At 42.8% G+C, this 25256-nt stretch overlaps 1 protein-coding gene across 1 annotated transcript in view; it reads right to left on the bottom strand.

Moving 5' to 3' along the window:
• Positions 1–25032, bottom strand: part of smg1 (SMG1 nonsense mediated mRNA decay associated PI3K related kinase) — a 42043-nt gene extending 17011 nt beyond the window's left edge. Inside the window, exons 1-37 of the mRNA XM_083930978.1 lie at positions 24831–25032; positions 19193–19338; positions 18687–18839; positions 17931–18067; positions 17187–17245; positions 16415–16628; positions 16211–16336; positions 16055–16127; positions 15560–15657; positions 15076–15249; positions 14076–14297; positions 13526–13627; positions 12596–12886; positions 11940–12070; positions 10840–10998; positions 10384–10502; positions 10180–10267; positions 10000–10101; positions 9726–9866; positions 9153–9379; positions 8358–8557; positions 7990–8151; positions 7705–7859; positions 7465–7598; positions 6744–7055; positions 6305–6446; positions 5369–5519; positions 4921–5041; positions 4377–4622; positions 4036–4187; positions 3723–3858; positions 2981–3125; positions 2634–2772; positions 2154–2372; positions 1840–2020; positions 544–705; positions 84–301 (exon numbers count right to left, since the gene is read on the bottom strand). Of these exons, the coding sequence (XP_083787104.1) occupies positions 84–301; positions 544–705; positions 1840–2020; positions 2154–2372; positions 2634–2772; positions 2981–3125; positions 3723–3858; positions 4036–4187; positions 4377–4622; positions 4921–5041; positions 5369–5519; positions 6305–6446; positions 6744–7055; positions 7465–7598; positions 7705–7859; positions 7990–8151; positions 8358–8557; positions 9153–9379; positions 9726–9866; positions 10000–10101; positions 10180–10267; positions 10384–10502; positions 10840–10998; positions 11940–12070; positions 12596–12886; positions 13526–13627; positions 14076–14297; positions 15076–15249; positions 15560–15657; positions 16055–16127; positions 16211–16336; positions 16415–16628; positions 17187–17245; positions 17931–18067; positions 18687–18839; positions 19193–19338; positions 24831–24907 (5814 nt within the window). The 5' untranslated portion in view covers positions 24908–25032. The remainder of the gene's footprint in view (positions 1–83; positions 302–543; positions 706–1839; positions 2021–2153; positions 2373–2633; positions 2773–2980; positions 3126–3722; positions 3859–4035; positions 4188–4376; positions 4623–4920; positions 5042–5368; positions 5520–6304; positions 6447–6743; positions 7056–7464; positions 7599–7704; positions 7860–7989; positions 8152–8357; positions 8558–9152; positions 9380–9725; positions 9867–9999; positions 10102–10179; positions 10268–10383; positions 10503–10839; positions 10999–11939; positions 12071–12595; positions 12887–13525; positions 13628–14075; positions 14298–15075; positions 15250–15559; positions 15658–16054; positions 16128–16210; positions 16337–16414; positions 16629–17186; positions 17246–17930; positions 18068–18686; positions 18840–19192; positions 19339–24830) is intronic.
• Positions 25033–25256: the final 224 nt, after the last annotated feature.

Below are 25256 nucleotides of genomic sequence, written 5' to 3'. Positions count from 1 at the left end.
TATTCTCTGTCTGTCTGTGCAAGTGCAAGAATGTTTCCAGCATGAGGCTGGTAGTAGAAGTGAAACTGTGTGCAGCCTCTTACCTGAAGCACCATAGTTGGGTTGGCAAAGGACAGCTTCTCCACGATCTTGCTGTAACAGTCCTGCATCATGGCTTGGTCTTGACTGGAGCAGAAGGTTGTCAGCTCTTCTGAATCTCCTCCTTGCCCGCCGCTCTCCGGCTGCTCCTCCTCCTCACCACCCAGGCCCTCTCCCTGCATGCTCCCCAAGAAGGTGGGCAGAGCTGACGGCAGTTTACTCCCTGTCAACACATTTTAGATCGAATTATTTTACAGGTATCACTCATAATTCTTATTGTCATTAAGGCTACTGAATTGATATTTTATTTCAACACAATTTTGTATCAAGTTTTGAACATTCGTATTCATCTGTTTGACTGTTGACACACTTATTAAAATGAATGAGAAATGTTTAAGACTTTCAGAAACGTTCAGACTCTTTAAAGGGGCTGCACATAGCCGAGTCAACAGAATCAAAGAATACCTGCATTCTGAGCCTCTCCTCCCAAGGAGAGTGAACCCACAATAGCAGGGTAGAGGATCAGATGTGGGGAGTCTTGGGCCACTCGGCATAGCAGGCTGCATATGCTCTGGCGGATGTATGCTTCTGGATGGTTGAGACGGGAAAAGAGCTGGGGGATGATACCTGAGGAAAACACGCATGAAAGTACCGTTTATAAAAGGCAGCAGTAAGTGGAGGGTTATGCTAGGAAATAACCTGTTTGTAAGACATGACTGACCACGTCTGAAAGCAAAAATGTGCGAAGGACGCGCTCATCGTTTACATTCATCACTGCATGAAGTTGGTGTGAATGTCAGATTCGTAAAGTTCCAAAAATAGGGATGGGAACAAGTTCCAAATCTTCCGATCCATTGGAATCCGAGCTCATCGCTTCCCCCTATCGATGCTGGCAAGTTTTTCTGCCAGTTTTGCAAAACAACGTCAACCTCATGAGTCTATGCTGCTGAAAACTAAAGCTGTGGCGATAAGTCGACAAATCGCTTAGTAGATTAGTAGGAAATAGTTGATCGTGTACCTAATTTTTTACGCAAAAATGTCAGAAAATTGAGTTTTCAGCCCCTCGAAGACGGAGATTTCATGCTTTTCTCTGTTTTATATCATATCAAACTAAATATTATTAGTATTATATTATTTATTATAATATTTTCTGAAATTAACGATTAATAAAGACAATAACTGGCAGATTAATTGATAACGAAAAATAATTGGAGGTGTCATGGTGGAGAGGAAGAAACGGTTCAAACGTGGCTTCATTTCACAAAAAAAGATGACAATGCACAAATATGCACATGCGTATGTTGCAGGTGCAAAAAGACACAAAAACAGTCTGAGATGAATGAAATTACCACAGCAGCACCTGTGCTATTGCACAGTTGTGTGCGAAACAGAACCACTTGTTTGTTTAAGGTGAGGGATTGTGCGTTTGTGTGAATCAACAGCACATCACTATTCAACGACAGCAGTTGTGGTCTTAAGTGCGACAGTGAGACAGTGCCAGTGACATGCAGCACCAGGGTTTCCCGGGGGTATACCAAGCATCAAGCATTTTTCTAAAAAAAATTATTTTTAAAGGCAATTTCTTTTAAACTACAGTTGAATTTCCAGTCATCTTTTAGCACTGATCTAATGTCGGGCCCTATGGAATCTGTGTTATAGCTTTTTAAAATTCTCAGTTTCACAATTCCATCAATGATTCAGTTATGACAGAAACTATAGGGCGGTACCTTAATGCTGAGTATAGTTTGCAGTATGACATACCTCTCCAGGGTGCTGTAGGGGTGGAGGCTAAGCCAAGCTCAAGCCCCTCCCTCAGTTCACCAGCGTGCTTCACCAGCAGACGGAGGAGACGCAGTGTTGCCATGACGATCACATCGTCATTGCTCTGTTTGCTGTTGTGACAGGACAGCAGGAGTTTAGGGTCATCCTCATCAATGGGGACCTAAAACACACAACAGACACTCAGGATAAAGGACTCCCTCCCAGTCATGGTCTTCAACAGCAACACGGTGCTTCACAGTCATCAGGTTTGTAGAGTGTAACCTCAGACCAGCCTGCAGATGCTCAAGTCTCACCTGTCCAGCATTGAGCTTGAGGAAGGTAAAATAAGCCTGGCAGGAGACCCGGTAGAGGCCGAAGATGCGGTCCACAACCCGTCTCCAAACCCGGATCAGACCATCTGTGACAAGCTGGCCCGCCTCCCCCAGCCAGGGGCACGAGGCAGTGAGCTGCCGCCAGATCACATCGACCATGTCGTCCTCCTCGTCTTCCTGCTGTAGAGCCATGTCCTCATCCTGGCACACAATAGAACAGCAGGGTCAGAACAATCTGCAATGCTCAGAAACGAGCCATTAATGTTAGCCCTGGTAAAGATAACTGAAGTGCATATTTATGCTTTCCGCTTAAGTTAGACTTTTGGGAACCATACCAGGTGCATGAGAGATGTTGCAACATCCAACATTTAAGAGTCTACTTGTGAGACTAATTTTTACTGGGCAGGTCCGTTTAAAGATAAAAATCCAGTAAAAAAAAACAAACGTGTCCGCAGACTCTACCTGTATGCCAGTAGGTCGACACATGGCCTGTCCAAGAATGCTGAAGATGGTGTCCTTGTCTTCTTCGCTGGTGGTTGCTGGCAGCAGCTCCTCTATCTCCTTCTTTTCTCCAGGAAGAAGAGGCAATCCCTCCCCTTGGCTAGAGATAAAAATGAATCACAAGAAATTATCCTTGAGCGTGTTTCTTGGGCTGATGGGGCTTTGAATGAGTTAAATCAACGGCTCTCTGACGATAACAACAACAGAACATTATCAACTTTACAATACTAGACATCATTGCATTAGATCATACAGGCGATGAAGCTCCAAGCTGGCAGCTATACATGTTGTCCACTGCGTGCACTAACCTGGCATTATCCACAACTTTCCTGCCCCAGCGGTAAGCCCAGCTGGCCAGGGCTGCCCAGGACTTGGCCATCTCTGGAGCCAGGCTGGTGGAGAGCTGGTAGAGTTGGCCCAACACAAAGTCTGGCTCCCCAACGCCCACACTCACTGCGCAGGGAAGACCGGCAAGATTAAAATGTAGCTAAAACTTCTAGACTTTTTGATGAAAAAGGTAGAGCAGTTTTTGTTAACGAACGCATCTGCAGCATTCAGGACTTTAACATGTGTTAAGCGTGAACACTTTACAATAAATGTGTGTCTTATAAATAGAGCCCAACACTGATACCGGTTTAAAAAAAGGGGAAAAATTCACATTTACCAATATGGTGGCAGATATAGTGAATTTCTGATCTGAAAATGCATCTTTTCTATGTGGACTGTGCACCAGGTTGGCTTCAATTTGACTCAAAGGTGCTCAGAAGGCTTCTTTCATAAAGAAATACAGACCTGTATTAAAACGGGTTAATTATCTCTTCAAACAAATACCTTATGAAAGAATATTTAACATTATTATGAATTATACATACGACCTATCCCATTTTCAACCAATTCTAGGAAACATTACTGAAAACGAAGGAATAAAAATGACACCATTTCATAACCTCACCTCAAGCATATTTTTTCATCGTTAAAAAAGTTTGCTTATCGGAAAACACACACGCCGATACCAAAATGTATGCGTGTGTAGAAATGTGTAAATGTTACCTGATGTCTCAGCGATGATGTGGGGAATCCCCTGGTCCTCGAGGGGAAGCTCCAGCAGAGCAGCAATATTCCGGCTCAGAGGAGACATGCTGCCCACAGCATTGGATGAGTTGACAACTCCTGACCGCTTTACCACCTAAACCGAAGCATCACCAGCCATTAAATTAAAACAGGTACAAAATGCTTGCATGCACAAAAAGGCTTTTGTACCAATACATTCCTCAGTAACATCATGTAAAAGTCCGGCTTACATTTCAAAACATTGAAAATCAGACTACAGTGAAGGTAGAGCTGTATTGAAAGGAGGACATGCCTGTTTAAGCTGAGGTGTCATGTCTTTCCAGTCAGCCAGCAGCCATTTGCAGAGTGTCAGTAGTGAGCGACAGGCAGCACCTTCATTCTTCCCCACATGGCAGTAGGACAGGGCGGCCCTGCTCAGCATTTCCATGGCTGCCATGGACTGGCCTGTGGACAGAGACGCTGTTTAAAAGGAAACTGAAAACAGTGTTCAGAGCAACATCGACACACTGGTCGCTGGGAAACTGAGGACATCTGGCAATACTTGTGTCAGCTGGGATCAGCTTTTATGTGTTTGTCAGCTGTTGGACTTGAGACATATTTACCATGAAAGGTTCAACAATAATCTGTTGTTACCTGCAGTTCTCAGAACTTTGGCTTTTTCAATCTGCAGCTCTGGTCCCCACTTCTCCCGCAGAGTGCCCTCCAGGGTGAGACGCTTGAAGGCCTGGTTCAGCTCGCCCTGTTGCTCCTCTTCTTGTGTCCCGTTGCTGCATTGGCTGAGCAGGCGGGATGCCAAGGCAATGTTGCCTTTTTTCCGGGCAAATTTGACAGCAGTGAGACAAAGCTCCGTTAGGTGGCCGTCTACGGAGGAAGAGTAACCTGTACAAGAAAGGAGATGGTAAAATTTCAGAGCCTCATGTGGACATAAGATGGGAAAACCTGAAAGAAGCAGTTGCAGTGACAGCACCGTTTGGCATAGTTATTAATGCTGTTTATTGTGGCTAAATTAAGGTTGGGCTGATGGATGAGATGATTTTTTAGCCAACAATCAGAGCAAATCTTCAATATGTAGAGATAATGTAATCGCCAATCCGGAAGACAGATTAACACAAACACCCTGTCTTGAGTATAGGCCATTAGTACGGCCGATGCACCGATTCTAGTTGATGAGAATTACCTTTGAGTTTCTGGAGGAGTTGCCTCTGGAACATGGTGTATCTGAGGGCTTGAAGGAAAGGCTGGACATCCTGTTGCTTACAGGAGCTCAGAGCCTCACTGCATAGAGGAATCATACATTCCTGCAAAAAATACAAACACAAATTCAACCTCCAGCTTGATCAGAACAATAGTGCATCTGATTACTTTAGGCTAACACTGCCTCTGTACAAGCCAATCAGGGTAGCTGTGTAGCTTTTTTTCTTGCCGGTAGCTGTGTTATCTCTGGTTTAAGCAAACAATGAGGGTTCTTTGGTTGTGCTCATTTTAATCTCTTCAGAATTTACATTCCCTGGTCTCCAAAGCAAGTAAACACCAAGAAAACAACAAAGCAAGTGGTAGAAACATTCCTTATGTAAATGCATTCCAATTATATAACAAATTCAAATATAAAGTGTGGGTGTACATACTTCTTGTCCAGTGAGTGTGTTCTCCAGGGTTGCAGTGCAGTGGAGCTGCAGGGTGGGCAGGGTGGGCAGAGCATCAGACAGAGTGAGAGTGGACAGGCGAAGAGGACCCAAGCAGATCCGGCCAGTTTGCTTCAGGCAGCGCACCAACGTACTGTAACATCACATCACATGATTTACTGAGAGAAGCAACTTTGGTATTTAAATGGAGCTGTACTAAAAAGGAAAAAGAAAAGCTCACATCAATGTTTACAAAGCAAGTCCAACGATGAGAAAAGCCAACTTGTTTTCAGTGGAAAATGCTTCCAAAAAACTATCGCAATGTTGAAAAACGAGCAGCTGAACTGCATTACGGTGATATTTACATCATTTAGATGTCACTTTACATTCTCATCATTGCACATTATGCACTCATGTTCTAAAAACATGAGAAAATACTAAGAGCTTTTCATTTGTAAAGCATTTAATTCACACAGGTGTATACAATCACCTGTGTGAATTAAAAGAAAAAAGAAAGGAATGCTATAGCGTGATATATATATATATATATTATTATTATTATTTTTATCTACCCTCTGAACAATTCGATGGGCTCGGTGTTTTCGAGTTATGCATCGGTTCCGTTTAGTGTTTTTAAAGTGATTTCAAGAGCGTTGCGGGGAGCGAGCGGAGAGGAGCAACACATTCTTTCACAGGGTGTCAGTGTGCAGAGATGAGAGAGAGGACACGGTCTGCCTCTACAGCCACAAACTAACCTACTGTTTTTTGCTGCCGTTAAACTTCATGGAAGGCCGAGGCGTCGGTGAGCGGATTACTTTTATTGGGCTCACGGCAAACTGACTGACTTCAACAACGAGTACTCGGGTACTCGAGTAATCGTGCCCATCAGTAATCAATAGGACCTCCAAAACATTTACAAGTATCCATGTGAATACTCACTCTGGATTGGTTGGGGTTCTCTGCTCCTGCTGCTGAGTAGCTTTTGTCATGGCGCTTACAGCACTGCGAAGCAGCTGTACCTCGATGGCTCGCTGCAGCTCAGTTGGATCTGGACTCATGGAGGGCAGAAGCTTCTTCAGATCTGACAAACACATACCAGAACATGTTTTAGGCTAAATGGGAATATTTGAAGAAACCTTCTGAAAACATTTTCACTGCACCATACACAGTTCAGACACAGTTTATTATTTACACAACTACAGACTATATGAACTTTACAATGTATGATAAGATATGGTGATTATGATGTTTCTTCTTGGTAGACAAAAGACTTTATTAAAATAAAACATTTACACACATTTCTTCATTTTAAAACATCTGAGCATAAGGAATTTTTTTTTTTTAAGATTTTCCAGAGTTTGTCCGATAATGCACTCACCCAACTTGTCCTTGCTGTTGGAGAGCACGCTGCAGTCCTCTCCAGGCAGCAGCTCGAGCTGAGCTCCACACTCTTCCAGATCTCCCTCCTCAAAGTGGCTCAGAGCCTGGATGTAGTTGAAATCGGTCCTCAGGTTGATGCTGACTGGATTGGTGGAGCTCTGCTTGAGGGCGTTGACGGTGGCCTGCCACTCCTTAACAGAGGCCCAATCACAGAGTGCCACGTAACACTGACACGCTTTGTTGGCCAGGAAGTTCATCACCTCAGGAGAACACTCACTGGGCTTTAGCAAGACCGTCTTCCTGCTGTCACCTTTTCGGAACCCCCCCCAAAAAAAGACACTTTCATCAGCAGTCTAATCATCTCCAGTGATGCGGTACATTACAGTAGTATTGAACAGAGGCAAGACACCAAAGCAAATATGTAAAAACAAATCATTCAGAACACTGTTTTGTCATGTCAACCTAATGAAGTTCCTAGGAATTTTTTTATTATTTATCTATGAACTAATCTATATAATGCAGATGTTACATGACTGCTTTGTCAGTTTTCAGTTACACACAGATACATTTCATCTTATTAATGGGACCTCTATTATTAGTAATAAACTAAAGCCATTCATTTCAATTTAAATATGACTTTAGCGAAAATGCACAAGGAGCCAAACAAATTTCATTATATGGTATATGGACTGCATTAAATGTAGATATTTGCTGGTTACCGTTGCTGGCGTGTTTGGGGCTGTTAGTGTTGCTGGACAGTTTGAGCAGACAGCATTCAGAGCTTTTGATGCTGCAGTCCATCCCTGTAACAGCAGACAGCTGATCTTGATACTCCAGATTCGCCTTCTCAAATCTAGACACAAAAGAGAAAATAAATGAACCAAAGACACAGATTTGGATGATTTTGTAGAGAATTTCCCTGAGTTGTGAGGATGTCTGGTGAAGGCGGCGTTGCTTACCGTCCCTCAGCCTGCAGGGCGACTGACGACAGCCAGCCCAGACCCTTTCCAGTGGTGAAGAGGCTCCAGGCTGCCAGGCCCTGGATGGCCTCAGGACACCGCAGCTCACACAGAGCCTCCACCAGCAATGTCAGAGGAACTTCCAGCTCTGGACCCTGTTGAGCACACCAAATACGCTATTCATCCAGCCGATACTATCAAATCACCATGGACCTGTAGATTATAAATGCTGCCATTATACACCACCTAAGGTTAAACACCAGGGATGTGCACACATGTTCTGACCTGGGTGCTGCTGTTTTTAATCTCTGCAAGCAGGTCGAAGCCGTGGCGAATGGTTACTGCAGGTTGGCCAGACAGAAGCCCGACTCTCATCAGTGCCAGGCGGATCCTCGTCAGCCAGTCTTGGCATGTCTGACGATTAGTGTAGAAGAATGTCCTGATGCCCTGAGACACAGAAGGAGAGATTCATCATATTATTTATGGCCAGACCAATGACTATTTCTAAAAAAGGTAAGAACCCATTCCAACCGCTATTCAAATTCTGTTCCCTGGTAACAACACTCTTAATAAAATCTTAATAATTTTACAACACTTTACTTTAATACTTTCACAACAATTTTTAACCAGCAGTGGAGTGTTAAATGGCACACCTTCGGGGGGGCAGTGAGAGCGTTGGCGCAGCCCTCATAGGCGTTGTACATGAGCTTCTCAAGGTTCTCCACGTACTGAAGCAGCAGAGCGAGGCGGAGCTGATTGGAGTGGTGACCGTCGCCATCACCTCCAGCACCAGCCCACGCTCCAACATCCTGCTCTGGGTTCAGACTGTGGGCAGCCAGGCTCCGGATCATACCTGAAACACAGGCATACGGAAGAAAACTGACTGAAGGTTGCAGAGCACCCATGGCCTAGAGGTTAAGGCTCGATGATTGGCAACACCCCTGATTTTTGTCCAACAGAGGGTTGAGTGAGTGTGTGGGTCTCTCTCTCTCTATTATATATATTGACCACAAAAAATGCATTCTAAAGTCCCCATATAGAAAACAATCGAAAATGGACAAGGCATGCCACATGTCCACTAAGGGTGTGAATTGCTAGGTACCTCTCAACCTGGTTCAGAGGGCAAGTGTGATAAAACAATTATTGATGCATCAAAAAAAAAACATGATTTATAATTAAAATAATGATGCAGTTTAATTATCTTATCATTTAGGTAGACAACTTACATTAGAGGTGTAAATGCAGAAAATTAAAACATATATTTTATTTATTTTGAAAAAGATTCAAGCACTTAGACATGCTTTGAGAGAGAATTCAAGAATTAATTCAAGAGAGAATCACAAAGCATCCAAGAATCAATTTTTCCCCAACCCCTAATGTCTACCATGTCTATTTAGTTTACAACGGCCTGTCATAGCAGCCCAAGGAGTCTAAAACTGGATCTTTACCTTCAATGGTCTGGAAGGTGTCCTGAGCTCGGCCAAGTGGTGTTCGGAGTTTGGACAGTACAGTGAACTGTGCGGCCTCCCACACTGCCCACTGCCACAGCACTGCCTCAGTTTTCAACAGCACGCGTGGAACTACACCTGGCCTGCTGCCATCCACACATCCTCGGCCATCCCTTTTCTCCAGTCGCTGGCAGCTGTAGTACAGACGCTCCAGCCAGGGATCCTTGCTGTGGGTAGCACAATGTGAAGCTCAGCATGAATAACATGCTGTTGTAGTTGTTTAAAATACCTCCTCCACTTGCAAAAGAAAATGTGGTGAGAAATCTGCTTTTTTCTTTTATAACAATGAATGTTACACATTAGAACATAGACGGTGCATCACTATTATTATTGCTTCGCGAGGAAGATCACCATGGGTTTATTTCAGCAAGGGTTAAGTCATCCTTACAATTTGGCAAACCTGTAACCTGCTACACAAAGGTGGTCTGACCCTTGTTGCATCTATCTTTATCCCTGCAACTGTAAGAGAAAAGAAGCAATAAAGACGTTGATGGCTGACACTGTGACACGTACCCTCCACGGTGCAGGACTCCATATAAGATGAAGCTGATGAGGTCGCTGAAATCCTGGGGGTGGAAGGTGCTGCTTGGTGCTCGGCTCATGTGGTGTCGGATGGCCAGTGAGATCTCCCTCATCTCTGGGTGACTGTGGTTACTGTGGACAATAAAAAAATTAATTAATTAAACAGTTTATTAACTAAGGACTAAACCCAACTGTTTAAACAACTTCATTGATATACAGTAGGTATTGTGTTAAACTTTATACCTTTACTGGTACAATAACTTGCCTTAAAGCAACATCAAGAGGGATTGTCCTGAGCAGCTTGCCGTAGGCCTGCCTCACCCTAACTGCTGAGTGGACCAGCTGGACTCTGGACACATCCACACACCTAATGGACAGTACAGAGCAGTAAGTATTAAACACTGCCTGAAAGCAGCTTGTGTGTACGTATAAGTTTGATGTTCACCTCTGCAGCAGCTCAGTGGACAGAGATGAAGAGAGGACCTGTAAACTGTGGCACGTCTGAAGGCAGATACTTTGATCTTCATTCAGACCTATCCAGAGAACACAAAGAGGAAAAACTTTAAATAGCAGCAAAATAACAATTGCATAGTCTGTCAGCACAAGGTCAACAATTCTAAAATGGAAATGTCGGACATATTGGGCTCACCGTTAGCCAGCAGGCCCCTGCAGAACTTGTTGAAGGAGGGCAGGGAGAAGAGAGGGCTGTAGGTGTCAGACTTTTTCATCAGCACAGAGATTTCCTGAGCCCAGGTCAGCAGCAGCCTCCTGACAAACCAACACAAAGGTATCAGAGAAATTGTATCCAGAAATGTTGAAATTGTAGTTTTCACTTTGCTTTTTGTGAGCTTGATGGCTGGCTGACTTTGTGTCTTGGCCCAAATGAATACATCCTCAAAACTGCTAGTGCTTGAGACATTCTCTCATACATTCCTTTATCAATCTTTCACTCAACCTAGATTATTTTGTTGTTGTGCCTTGATGAAACTATGCAAGAACTGATCATTTAACTGTTAAAGGCATGTCCTGTTTGTAATTCTAAGTTCATTGTTGAGATGTGGTGGCAGTTATGCCAGTTGTTGTGTAAATTGGCATGATGAAGAACCTGGCCTCGGGGTAGAGGTGCTCCTTCGCCAGCAGACCTCCCAGAAGACTGAGCAGTGTGCTGAAATGTTTCTTTGTCGCTGTGGTCACGGTGCTGATGACGGCGCCATCAAACAGGGAGGGAGAAGACGACAGGCTGGATGATATGAAATGATCGTGTCTGGACAAACCAACAGAAGAGACAAGGCCAGTTAAGAAGAGAGACCACAGAGCAGCTTCAACATGTCAAAATCATTCAGTGTATTTACTTAAATCCTGACTTTGAAAGTGACCCATTAAAGCCTGACATAATCTGGTTTCTTGATGATTTCCTTATGGAATGCATATTAAAATATGCTAGAGGAACATGTTTCTAAAACCACCACAAACGGCCTCGCTGTCACATTACAACATATTACAGCTCGTCATCAAGTCATTACGGTATGGCTGGATGGATGCAAGGGCTGACTCATTAACAGCCAACATGGAGATTAAACAGCACTATGAGGAACGATTCATTTGAACACTGCACTGATTTTACACGTGAAGCTTACAGCATTTTCTGAATAACTACTCTGGTCACTTTTATGTTAAAGTCACAATGATAATCTTACAAGTTCAGAACCGTAACATTTCTGTTACTCTTTCAATATGGAAGATGTTGAGGTAATACATTTATAACAGCAGCAGCACAAGACGTCTCTCTCTTTAATACCAATGTCCCTGCAGAAATATTGCACCTCCGCTCAGGTGTAAGTTTTGTACTTTAGCAGGCACACAGAACTTGTAATAACATCAAAAACAATGCAAAGCAATTTTCTTTCTCCCTGATTTGTATTTATTTAAACTTGAAAAAATCAAAAGGCGCCTTAATGTTGTAGAAAATTAAAGGACATGTCTGTGTAGAGGGGTGGCAAAATATACATCAAATCAATTTGAAATGAAAACTGTTATTACACAAAAACAAAGAAATGCCACCAGGGTCTGAGGACTTTTACACCAATAGCTTCTTCTAGCTATACTTTCCTACAATGTTTTGAATGAAAAATGACTAACTTTGTCTCATAGGCGTGTCAAATTCAGAAGACAGCAGGACTGTTGCTCAATGTACAGGTGTATTACCTGGTGCAGTGGGAGTACAGGGTGTAGAGTACAGCGTACTGGACGGCAGGGTAGTAGACTGCCAACTCAGAGTGGACCAGTGTCAGATTGTTACTGAGGAGAGCGAAGACCGTAGGAGACAATGCCCACATCTAGAACAGATGAAGCACATTTCCACATGAACACACATAACCAGAAAAAACATCAGTTCATCACCTCCTGATGTTGCTTCACAGCTAAGGATTTTTACCAGGCCAAGAACATGACAATGTACCCCATTATTAAAGTAGTGAGGATAGTAGTGTTGTCCAGTCTGTAGGGCTAACAGGCACATAACATCTGGTATTATGGCAGATACATAAACAGCTTGTTAAGAGTGCTGTTTGCAGTTATCAATGGCAAGCTTCAATGTGTTTGTTTTTTCTTTTTTTTTTTTGGGGGGGGGGGGGGGGTACAGAGAAATAAGGTGGAAATCAAAATCATTAAAGATGATATCTTACTCAGACTTACACGGCGAGTGAGTGATGCTTTCTTGATGAAAGTTAAATTCTGTTTGACCTTTCTCTGTCGGCCACATACATTGTAGCTGGCACAGCCATAGAGCTTGCTGGTAATTAAATCTAATAAATAAAGTATAACTGAGTTCTATTTAGCGATGAAAAAGCCCAGTGGCTTACCCCAATGAGAGAGTTCTTGGTGTTGCCGATGGTGGTGAGGGTGCTTAGGTCGAAGATGAGGGTGAACTCGGCCTTCTCCAGGGGCAGGGTGAGGGAGGCAAATGCAGGGTGCTGGATGCTGGAGCAGGGAGCGCCAGGAGCCTGGTCCTTACCACTGGCTTCCAGTGTTAGTGTCAGGCTGCACAGAGCACATGCCATCTCACCCAATACCATTTTATAAGCTGCCTCCAGTGTTGGAATGTTCTTCAGGCTTAGCAGCGCATGGTACACACCATGAACAGCCGATATTACCTGAAAAGGACACACACAAACATATATAAACACCATGGTTTAGCAAACGTTTGAGGACATTACATTGTTTTATTTTTCATTTAATCCAAAACCTGACCAAAGTTATTATCCTTCTCGTTTTGGTGTGTATATTTTATCCTGGTTAGGACCCCTTTGTCCCACTGCAGGGAAATCGTAATCTACACCACACAATGATATTTAGACAACATCCAGCTTTGTGGCAGAAATTTGTATTTGGCATTTTCCTGTTTCGACATGGCCACATGGACATAATCCGGATGCAAACAACTATCAGGTGGTACAGACGGACAGAGATGTCGGGAGGAGCGGAGGGAGGGATCATGGGGCTTGTGAACAACAGGTGGTGTACACCAAGTCACAAGAAATCACAATTTCTTATTTATTTATTTTTTGTTTTAATTAAAAATGAAGCATAGATTTGGAGAATTGTTATGCTCCTCAGATTCCAACTATCTTCAACTATGACATATGGCTGGACTGCTTGCACACCCACATACTTTTAGCCATGTAGTGTATTTGCAAACTTGAAAACATGAACCAAAGCTTACATTCCAGCAAACTGATCCATAGCTCACCTTGTTGCACTCTCACACTGTTTTTGGATAAAGCAACACACACCTCTTTGTCTCGATGGAAGCGCAGCTTCAGCAGCTGGGAGTCAGGCGCCAACAATTTCTCAACGAAAGATGCAGGCAGCTTTGTGTTGATCTGGTCCACAATCTGAAAGCAAACAAAGAGAAAAAATGACTTCAAGAAAACGTTAGAGCTAAAAGTCTAACAGAGGAGTAAAGCTCTACTGTTCCTCTGTCTAAAATGCCTCTTTTTTAAAGGTAAATTTTAAGTCTTCGCCATTGGATTCTCAGGGAGGGAGGAGTTCTGCTTGACAATCTTGTAAAATCAAGTTTTACTTTGAATCTAACAAAACTCTGCTACAGTTTTGTAGAAAAGAAAAGCAAACAGCCCCAGAATTTTTTTTTTTTATAGGTACATAATTCTAATCAAAACAAGATCAAGATAAGGATAAAGGTTTGTCCATGTTGCTTAATGCTGGACAAAAGTGTAAGATTTGTTTGAGCTGCTCCAGTGCCAGACGACAAAGATAAACACTGTGGTTTAGTTCAAAGTGAAAGAAAGTGCAGGTGTGAACAAACTCCAAAAGTAGCAGTACCAGTGTGACGAGGCTGAGCACTGCCAGATTGTAGTCCGGGCCACAAGCCCTGCAGCAGTCCAGCTGGTCCAGCCCATATACTAGGACGGCCTCCATCAGCTGTCCATAGGGCTCCACACTGGCCAGCAACACACCCACGCACTCGTTCCCTGCTGTGAGAACTGGCTCAGAGAATTGAACCTGCTTCGCCGTGGTCACACAGGCCAGAACACGGTTCAGAACCTGAGGAAACGCAGAACGGAGAGGTGAAAAAAATAATGAGATACCATAAAGGCTCTGTTTTGGAATTTACAGCCACTGATTGACATGTAAATAACTAAGGCCCTGTGCCTCTCATGTAATCATTGTTTAACACTGGATAATTTTGGTACAGCAAATGTTAGAAATAAACAAAAGCAGTCTTGCAAAATAAAATAAAAAAGTGAATTAATTTCAGTAGGTTTAGGAAGACATCACCATAAGCCTAATTACATCTATATAGCTATGTTAACCGATAGAAAAGTCATTGCTTCGGAGTAATGATGGCCCAATATGGGCTGATTATCGATTAATATAATTTTCTCACTTATTGGCCAATATTATCTTTCTTAATAAAACATTTATGGTTATCTTCCAAAGTCTTTTGAGTGCCATTCCTGGAAAAGTGTCCTTTGCTGAGCAGCTGAAGAGTTATCGTAACACAAAGCAGGAATTTGGTATTAACAAGGTCCAACTTTGACACATTCCAAGTTCAGCTGAAGTTCATAAATATAATACAGTAGTCTATGTTTTACAAAAGAATCATTTTGTGTCTTATGTCATAGTAACACCAGAAAGGGATCTCTCAGCTTTAATCCTTAATCCTTAAATTCTTCATGGACAAACATGTTTTCCCTCCTCATCTCTACATATGACATATTTCCATACCGCTTTCCTCATTTTCATAAAGGTGTTGCCTTAATATATTTCAGTGTATCTCAGATAATTGTTACTGCTCAGGTTGCCCTAGTGTAGCTCTTACATCAGTGATGTAGGCCTCAGTGATGGGTGGTCCTCTGAAGGGGCTGAATCGCTCTCCGATGCTGCGGACCACCGTACTGAAAACCCTCAGCAGAGCTGCCAGTTTGGGCAGTGACACTGACGGAGGAGGGATGTCTTCATCCAGCACCTCGCCCGACATCACGTGATTCAGATCCTGAAGGGAGCATAGACTCAGTCAAGTCTTTGACAAAATCCCTCATCAGTTCTTGTGGCAGTATTTCATCAGAGTATAGATTTAACAAGATTTCTTGAAGATCTTCCAAGTATTTACACTGACGATAACAAAAACATATTTCAATGCTTCTTCTCAACTCAAAGTTCTGAATATAAAATTTGTTCTGGCCTGTAAATAACATACTAAACACTCCTTTAAGGTACTCGATGAGCCTAACCGGCACTAGAGCATGGCTGTAGAGAAGCTTATTGAGGCATTGGCCTGCTTTAAGACTCTCTACTAACTTCACCTCTGCATATGCCTCCATATCCTCCAAGAACTGCCCCAGCAGGGTGGTGGAGAAGGTCAAGTCTGCCACCCAGAACTGCTCCAGACTCTGTAACCAGGCTAAACAAGAGACAAGGAGAACAGAACGTCAGATTTAAAAAAAAACAAAGCACAGGATTGCCAGTCTGATTTTACACCTCGTCTACACAGGCGCCGTGCATCTGTTACAAGACAACATGTCAGCAGAGCAGCAGCAGGATGTGTTTAGGAATAGTCATAGACAGCTTTGTTTATTAATAAAGAAGCATATCTGAAGCGTCCGATGAGAAAAAAAAAAGAGAAAAAGACTAAAAAACACAGCTGAAACCCCTCTGTGTAGACACTTCATTAAATGCAATTGTTGTATGTAATTGAATCAATGAATAAGGCCACAGGCAGACAGATATAGAAAACAGGTTTTACCAGCAGTAAAGTTTGCAATCTGAACACCGGACAACTATCCAATAAGAAATCCAACCTGAAACTTGCTGAGTGAGTGACTGCTTCTGTGTGTGGTCAATGTGCCAGCCCACTAAGATGTCCACTGTGTCCTGTGGAAAAAAAGGAAACACCTTTGTTGATCCTGTGTGCCTCAAACATACGCGACAAAACCAATTATTGCTGAAAAGCTCACCCTGAAGTTGGTGCTGAAGACGTGCGGGTAGCAGCGAGCCACCTGAAGAATACACTTTACACTGTGACAAAGCAGCTCCGGTGTGTCCACGTTCTCCAGAATGGACTGCAGGTTGCTCATCACCAGCTGAAACACACAAAACACTCATTCCAGAGAACTCACCTACCAGGCCCCAAATCCAATGAAGCATGTGTGTGTGGTTACCTGCATGACGTGAGAGAAGGCCTTCCTCTCTCCAGCAGCCTCCAAAGCGCGCTGTGCCGCCACCAGGTACAACAGCTTCACCTCGTCACGACCGCTCGACGTGAGCTTGAGGAAGAGCCACTTGAAGATGCGCTCAGCCTCGTAGCTGAGTACCGTGCAGAGGAGACCCAGACAGGCTGCCGCTTCCTGACGTAGCTCCCACAGCAGCTTGCTGCTGCACACGTGGACAACGGTGGCAAGGAGACTACATGTTAGAGACCGCATGGCATATGGGACTAGCCTAGAGTTATAATTGTTGCATTGACAGGGGTTGCATTAAAGGTTGGAATCAGGTCATGTAACAGATTCTAGCATCCCGACCATTTTGTCTTGCCTCTACAACAGAGCATTAACCTGACAGAAATAAGTGCAGGCACCCAGGTGGTTTTGAAAAAGTTTCTTTATAATCTTTTTCAAACCCACCTTTTACCCTTTGCAAGAGCACCGGTGGCACTCCTGTGAGCCTGTTGTTCGAGCATTTATCTATTTCATTAGATTGTTGATGGTGGTGATTACATGTCTGATGTCAGACAAGTCATGATCAGGACAGCGGTTCAATTAAATATATTTTTTCAAAACAGACACTCCTCAGAACGAGCTTTAACAAAACCGCAACATAATTATCCATACCACAAAATCATCTTCTTCTCATTTTTAAAAATCGGTTTATTAAGTCCAGAATGTAGCACAAGTCCTGAGCTCAATAAACCTCGAGCAGGCAGCTTCCTCTTACCTTTCATTCAGAATGTCATTCAAGGTACTGAGGATGGTGTCCAACTGTTTGACCAGGGTCTGCGCCAGAGAAAAGACAAATCATCCGGACAGTGACATGTTTGGTCAGTTCTTTCATTCCGTTTCAACATATTCCTTTTGAAATGAAACAACTATGGAGGTCGACTTTCAGTCATTTAAGATTTTAAGAACGTGTTCATATCCATACTGGATGAACATTTTATACACTGCCCCAATTTCAGGACATTGCAGCAGAATAATGATCCTTAAAAGGAAAATTCAAATGTCATGTTTCATTTTGGTGCATTTCTATTGTGACTATGCTATATTTGCACTCGCCCCCACCATTAAGGAAATGAAGGCTCATGCAAAACAATGGATATTGGGGTCAAGTTTTGCAAACCTCCGACAGCATTCAAAATAAATCTGATTTTACATTAATCATTTAAACGTTTTCTGAGTCTGACTGAAGGTAAAAGTTGGTCATTTTTTAACAAAAATACGTTTGTCATATTTACAGAAACTGTTACCATACATTTTGACGGTAATACTTCTGTATTGTCTAAATGTTTTCAGAAACATATCTTAGTGTACTGTTTAGCTGTTAACTGAGTAGGTTTGTTACCAAGTGGAGCCAAAACCTACCACCGCCCACTAGCAGGAGCAGACTTTCTGCCAGTGACTGACCGGCTGCCTCAACTATATTAAACTACCTTGTTTTAGCTAACCAGCTCTGAACACTGACCACTTTGCTCTCGCCGTGGCTGATGAATTCCTTCAGCTGTTTCAGGGTGGCCAGCCTCCGGTCGCGATCATCCTCCCTGGAGACTCTGCGCAGGAGGTTGGCCAGGCGAGACTCCTCGGAGTGAGCCATCCCTCTGTCTGCAACAATGACACAGCATGTCAGTGACCACACACTGACACTCTCACCAATTCTCTGAGCCGTCACATGCAGGTTCAAATTGATAATCGTCTTTAATATTCGGCGTCCCATATAGCTTGACATTAGAAAAATGTAGTAACGAACTAATAACCAACCTCAAATTAACCACAGTTGATATTGCATCAATATATACTAGTGCGATTATGAATGATGTATTTGATTTTTAAAAATCATGCACTGCCAACAGTGGTGCGTTCGCTGCCTAGGTTGACGAATGGAGAGAGCCCAGCATTAAAAACAAAATCTGTCTCCATGACATGGACTTGTAGTGTTTGCACTGTTACTCCAGGTGTCAGATTGTATTCAGTCCATTATGTCAGACTGTCACACACTTGTTTTTGACCTTGACAGAAAGCTGCAGCCCAAACAGTTAAAATGACAAAACAAGTGACTGTAGTTTGTCAGTAAATAAGATATGTTGAGAGTAGATCAATCTTTTACAACTAAATCCTACAAACATATCTTTTGCCATCTGCAGCCATTGCTGTTGCCACCAAGTCTCACCTTAGAACACTGAACCTCTGTCTGAGAGCACTGAACGTTTGTCTGACAGCTTACCCTGCGATTTCCTCATGTCCTTTGAAGCTAAAGCACGGTTTCCATGCTGAAAAGGAGTCAAATCCGTTGTCACGTCATTGGGCCTCAACTCTTGCCCCACCGACTTCCAACCAAAGGTAGTATCACAGACACCCTGGCCAGCTTCATATCCATCTAAGGGGCACAAACCACATCGATTAAAACAATTTATTACATGGACAACCAAGATCAAACAGAAGAAACTTTTGTTTCATGCATGATTGAAATGTTAATTGAAGTTACAAAAGACTACATTACAAACTTCAGCTACACATTATTTCTATAAATAAATTGTCAATTTATTTCCAAAGCATCAGTAATACGGTAACGATGTAAAAATAAATAAATGTCTTGCATTGCATGTCGACTTAAGCGGTGTGCCTTAATTGTGAGTCTGTGCTCCTTAAATTTGCAGTAGAAAGCACCAGTGCTCCTAGTAAAACGAGAGGAGACCTGGTTTGGTAAGACATTTAGCTGTGGGGCCTCACCCTCTTCCTGGTGTGTATCTGCAGCGTAGGCATCGCTGGGCGCCGCTGGCTGGTCGGGGCAGCTAGAGGGCAACACGTCGTACAACGCTGCTGAACCAAGCTCTGTGGACTTCACTCCGTCCTGGCTGGATGACACACTGTCAACTCTAAAAAAACATGGAGACGCATACATGAAAAACATGAACCCTATAATTAAAGTAACTGCATGTTTTCACGTTGGATTCGTCTTTTAGGTCATCATTTTATGGAGAATATTTTACTCCACAAATAAAAGGGGTTGAAATCTTTGAGAAGCTCACTATTCAATGGCAATATCTGATTATCCATGATTAAATTCAGAATCTATTTTTGATTCAAAAATCAATAAAATAGTTACTCCACAGAATGGCAATATGAGACTAAATGCTCCTGATGTTTGACCAAGCAAATAAAGCAATGAAACGTGTTGTGGAATATGAAGCTTTCTTATTCGAGAATTGTAACTGCAATAAATTGCACGGATGTTACAGTGTTCTGCCTGTAGTCAACTGAAAGTGTACTTTACTGACCACAACCGGCTGCAGGTCTGGGCTCGACAGTAAGGTGTTGCAGGGTGGCCATTAGCAACAATTTCAAGAAATTGGCCACCAATTATTGGCCTTTGCTTGCCATCAGCAGCAACCACTTTTAAACATATTAAAAATAGGTATAGGAATCTATAACCCATTTTAAATATTTGTTACAATAGTGATATTTAAATATTGCTGCCGGAAGAAGACAACCGCACATGACACGCAGACACAGGTAATGGCAAGTGAAGTTGTTTGACTGTCAGGTGAAAAAAATTGACTAACCCGCCAACACTGCAAACAAAACTTGATTTAACTCACAAAGTACCAGACCAGCCTGAACTGAAAAAAAGTATCTTAATGACTCTAAATATAAGGTAATAAAAATGGCAACCATATTTTCAGTTTCTGCAAACAAAAGCTGATGCCTGATTGCCGGCCTGTTAGAGTTAAGCCCCTGTCAAACAGACCAATATCTACTGTTTGACTCTCACCATCCACTTGAACACAAGCTTGGAGTTATCAGAACCCTGCAACGTACCCACCAGCTCACAGGCTCAAGGGGAAGAAGGCAAGCACCCTGAGAGGCTCCCTCACAACTTGTGGTTACACCAGCTGCCGTGCTTGTGAAAATGGCAGCTGCTTCCAGAAAGAAAACCAAAGTGGTTGAGAAAGAAAAACAAAACGAGAGGACATAGTCATCTCATATGTGGCTGGGGTATCATTGAAACTAAACAAACACTGTATCCCTGTGCATTTCAAACCCAATAACACACTCACGCATGTAAAAATCACCAGAAAGAAGGATCACAATTATACAAGCAATAATCAGAGCCACAATGCAAACTCAGTTTAAATGAGTGTATTGCACAACGAGCTACACTCAACATGAGAAAATGTATTTTAAATAACAAAAGGTCCAAAAGGTCCAAATAACGTTCCCCAACAGAAGCAGTCCAAAGTTAAATCAAAAATAACTTTTCAATTTCAAGCACAACAAATAAAGAAGGAATTTCAGTTTGTTTAATTCTGTTTTGGCTGTTTTTTGTAGGAGTGAATCATCTTCTCAAGCTAAATAATAAAGGATCTCTGTTAAGTTTCAGTTTTGTTTTCCCTGTTAGGAGTGGAGCCTCTTCACAAACAATTTAACAAACAATCTTTGAACAAGTGAATCTCCAACTGTCGAGTTTTCTGAGAATGCAAACACGCAACAATGTAGAGACATCATTTACATGCTGTCATGCAAATAAGACCAATAACATAAGGCTGTTTAGTTTGTTTACTAAAAGGACAAGGTATAGAGCTGTTCTATGGAAAAGGGATCTTTAAATGACTGCTGTTGTGATCTGACGCTATTCAGAAAACACAATTAAATAAAATTAACTTGACAAGGCGGGCGGGGGGTGCCGTAATATAATGGTAGGGGAAAGACTGGAACTGTAGTCGAGCGGCCGCATGTGAATGAATTAGGCCGACCATATATGTCTCCTTTTTCCTTGATGGTCTGAATAAGTTGCTAAATTGGTCGCTAGTAGCTCTTTTAAATAAAGTTGCCAAGAAGGTCGCAAAAAGTAGCGAGACAGTGCCTCCCTGTGAGTGCTTTGGGATGGGGCTTACAGCAGCACCCGTTGCTCGTTGAGGACACTAACTACAGAGGGATTCGTGCATCAGCATCTCCATAACACCACAAAGGGCTCCAATAACACCAGAAAACAGTCGACAGATTTCTCTCTAGGATGGATGAGGATTTGGGAAGTCCGCAGATTTGGCGAGAAAGTCTCCGGTGTTTGTATTATGATTATACACAGCAGCGGCTCGCTCTCTCTTCTTCTCTGTTGTTGGTGTATTTCTGTGGCAGTTACAGCACCACATCCAGGCCTGGCATGTGTATTAGAGCATTTTTAGCCGGTTTCACTGGTTTCATGTGGACGCAGATATTTCTTGAGCGGAGTCCGTGTGGACGGAAAACTTTTTCAGAACGACGGAGAAAAAAAAAGGTTGTTTTCGATCGTGTGGCCGTACCCTGATACACCACTGGTCTCTAATTTACAATGCTGCCCTTTCATCCTTTCCCAGGAGATTCAACAATCTAGACTGCAGATTTGGTCAGATGAAAATGTTCAAAAACAGTCGGACAAGACGCACAAAAACTCTGAGGTCTGTGGAATGATTTGTAAACAAAGTGATGCATCGCGATGACGTCAATCAATGCGTGTGACGTGTTACGGCGTGATGACGTATAGGCAGGCAAGAAGCATTCGCAGAGGCCCAGGCAGTGCGAGTACAAACGGGCCTGGTCCGCGGGGGAAGAGGGAGGGGGGGGACAAGTACCCTAAAGCACGGGGCACGGGGCAGGGTACGGATGGACAGTGTGAGTGCGCCCTAACAACTGTTCACAAAAGCCTCCTGTGACTCCAACGACTGGCGTTAAGACTCAATAGAGCCCTAACAAAGACCAAAAACCAACGACTGTCACTCCAACAACGGTCGTTGGCACTTGGAGCACAAAGGGTTCCAGTACACCCTCACTAGAGATGAAATAACTGAACCTCCACACCAGACCTTTGGACCAGTCCCAGCCTGGTCAGATGGGTAAATGAACTGAGAGGTGAAATGTCTTGCTAGACAAACAACCAAGTCCAGTTGCTTTTGACGGAAACTGCTTTGGGTTTAATTTCCATTTCCATCTCTAACACAAACAGCGCTGTTACATATTAATGCACTAATAACAGAAATAATGTGTTTTATATACTCATGTCGTAAAAAGGACAGTGGAGGCAAAAATCGCCTTCCAAAAATGTCTTTAGATTTCCTACACTGTAGAATCAAGTAATCAGACACTAATTTCTAGTTTAGTCCCAACTACCTACACAATGTTTTTGCACAAGGCTCCTGAAATGCCCATAATTATCCACTGTATAATAATCTGGGCTTTCAATAATTGCTCAAATGTATTTCTGTCTAGTGTTTTAGATAATGTGGTTGAACAGAAAATGTGATCAAAACCTGTCTAATCACTCTTGTTCCTCCTTCCTTTGACCCTGAAGTGAAACTGAAAGCAGACGACACATCCTCAGTTCTCAACGAGTTTGTTAGTAAAGTTATTATAACTGATAGGAAGGATGACGGAAATAAGGAGTCAGATTGTAAAGAAAATGTAATTATATACATTTGAGATGCTGGCTGTAACAATCAGTGGTATAAAAGCAGGAATTAATATTCTAGTTGGACCTCTATCATTGAAAAATACTATACTGGCAGTTACAGGCAATGCTGTGCACATGGATTTGTGTGGCAGTGAAAAGTGTTTTCATGTTATGAGTAAATATTCAATGTTTGTTATTACGGAATATCCAAAGCACAAAAATTATATTCGGCACAGTTCAAATTAGCCGCTAATTTATGAAGTCTACTGAAATACTGCAGTTTGTGCATGTCAGAGACCCGGAGTCACGTTGTACCCATGCGTGTGTGCTGTGCGTCTGGTGTGAAAACTGGTGAGAAAAGAATAGAGCAATATACGAAACAATAGACATTTTTCTATTGTCATACGACACATTTCATCATATCGCTCAGTCCTACTACACCAGGTGTCTAAAATCGATCCAGAGAAAAGGTCTGTTGTGGCAGGTTTATTATTCTAACCAAGCAAGAAGACACGTGACTCTACATATTCAATCAGATGAATTGTCTTCACACAGTTGATTTGTTGGATCAGGTGTGTTCTTGCTTTGTTGGAATTAAAACCTGCAGCCACAGCCGCCCTTTACTGGGTCAGTTTGAGACACCTGTACTACATGGTATCAAGAGTGATATGAAAGAGGTCATATGTTCTCACTAAGGGCCAGGAAACTATAAAAGAATGAAGGGGGGTGGACATTTCAAATAGAGTTTTAATGGTGAAAATCTGTTCTTGTTTGCAAATTTAAGGGGCATAGGTTTCAAGCAGTGTAATGTCAGTGGACTAAGCTGTAGGTGAGTCCATCACATTGACCCAGGGAAACGTACATTGAACATTTGACTTGGGGAGAACATAGGAAGTTAGAAAACATAAAACCCTCTGAAAGGTCATCATAACGAGTCATGTTATGAGGATATTGAGCTGGGGAACATAGGACACAACTTAGGCTTTATCCAGCTCCCCCATCCTGCATCCAGACACTTTGGATGCCCTCAAATTTGTTCCGGCACTGTATGCGTAATGTCAACTTCAAACATTAAAAAGTATTATTAGAGATGTGTCCTCAGAGTCCTCTAGACTTGACATATGCAGAGCCATTAGACTCACTAACCATGCAAATCGTGCATTAGTGGTGCATGTTACCAGAGAAACCAGCAAAGTGAATCTGGGGCCTTCGGCCGCTGAGAAACTGGGGCCCTGGAGCGGTTAACGTTGCCTCAGTGAGAAGGAACAACTGCAACACCTGTCCTGATGTTACACATGTCGTGGTACGTCAACACATGTGATACCAACTCGGGAGTCAAATGCTCAATGACTGCTGTGTCGACTTTAGCAGGCATTTATTATCACCTCAAAAAGTTAGAAAACAAACACCGTCTTACATTTTATAAACGTATATATATATATATGTATCCGTAAGTTTTTTATAGGATGGCGTCTTCTTCTCCCGGCTAACGTTAAACGGCTATCGTTAGCCAGCGCGAGCAGTATCGTGGTGATGCTAACTAGCTAAACTCACACAGGTCATTAAGCATTTGTATCACCTTGTAGTTGATTCAACACACACTCATTTAATCCTCCATTACGGTGTCTAGTACCGCTCGCTGTCAATTAGCCATTGGCGTTAATTGAGTTAGCAGCAGACTGGCAACATGTAGCTAATCAATGCTCTCTGGACAAGACGAGCTAACGTTAGCGCCACACTCAACAGTCTTGAGGTTACTGCATGACAAGCTACGGCAATATAACGGTTTACAAGACATTTAGATCATTGTGAGTATTTATTGTTATGGCCAAGAGACGAAATGTATGTCCCTCTTATGTGGCCACAACTTAACACAGCAGCACAGCAGGCCCAAAGAGTCACCGAGTTATTGTCACCAGCTTCCCCCGGAGTAGAAACACCAACCTGGGCTGCCAGTCATTCCAGTGTGGCTGCAGTCTGTGGGCGCCGCTGAGCCGAGACCCCGAGGCTTTACGGCTCATTACCTTTTAGAGAGCTGCATGACCCGCTGGCCGCGGTACCGGTGTCGCCCCCTCAGAGTTACTTTTCACTATTGTCTTTTGTCAAGTCTCACAAATCGGTTAGCAGCTCGTCGTTATTGCTAGCTTATGGTAGTGTTGTTTCTTCTTCTTCTTCTTCTTACTTTTTTTTTTATGGCGGTTGGCAAACAACCTCTGAGTGCGCACTACCGCCACCTTCTAACGTGGAGTGTGAATCAGGATGGGCCACTCCACTGGATGGAAGAAAAAAGTCTAATTAAATAAATAATAGGGGGAAAAAATAGACTGAAAGAAGAAAAACAACAATTTTATATTCTTCATATAATTCCGG

This window comes from Echiichthys vipera (genome assembly GCF_963691815.1).
Source record: "Echiichthys vipera genome assembly, chromosome: 17".
NCBI lineage: Eukaryota > Metazoa > Chordata > Actinopteri > Perciformes > Trachinidae > Echiichthys > Echiichthys vipera.
The sequence above is the reverse complement of the archived record's forward strand: the minus strand, read 5'-3'. Positions and strand labels throughout refer to the sequence as shown.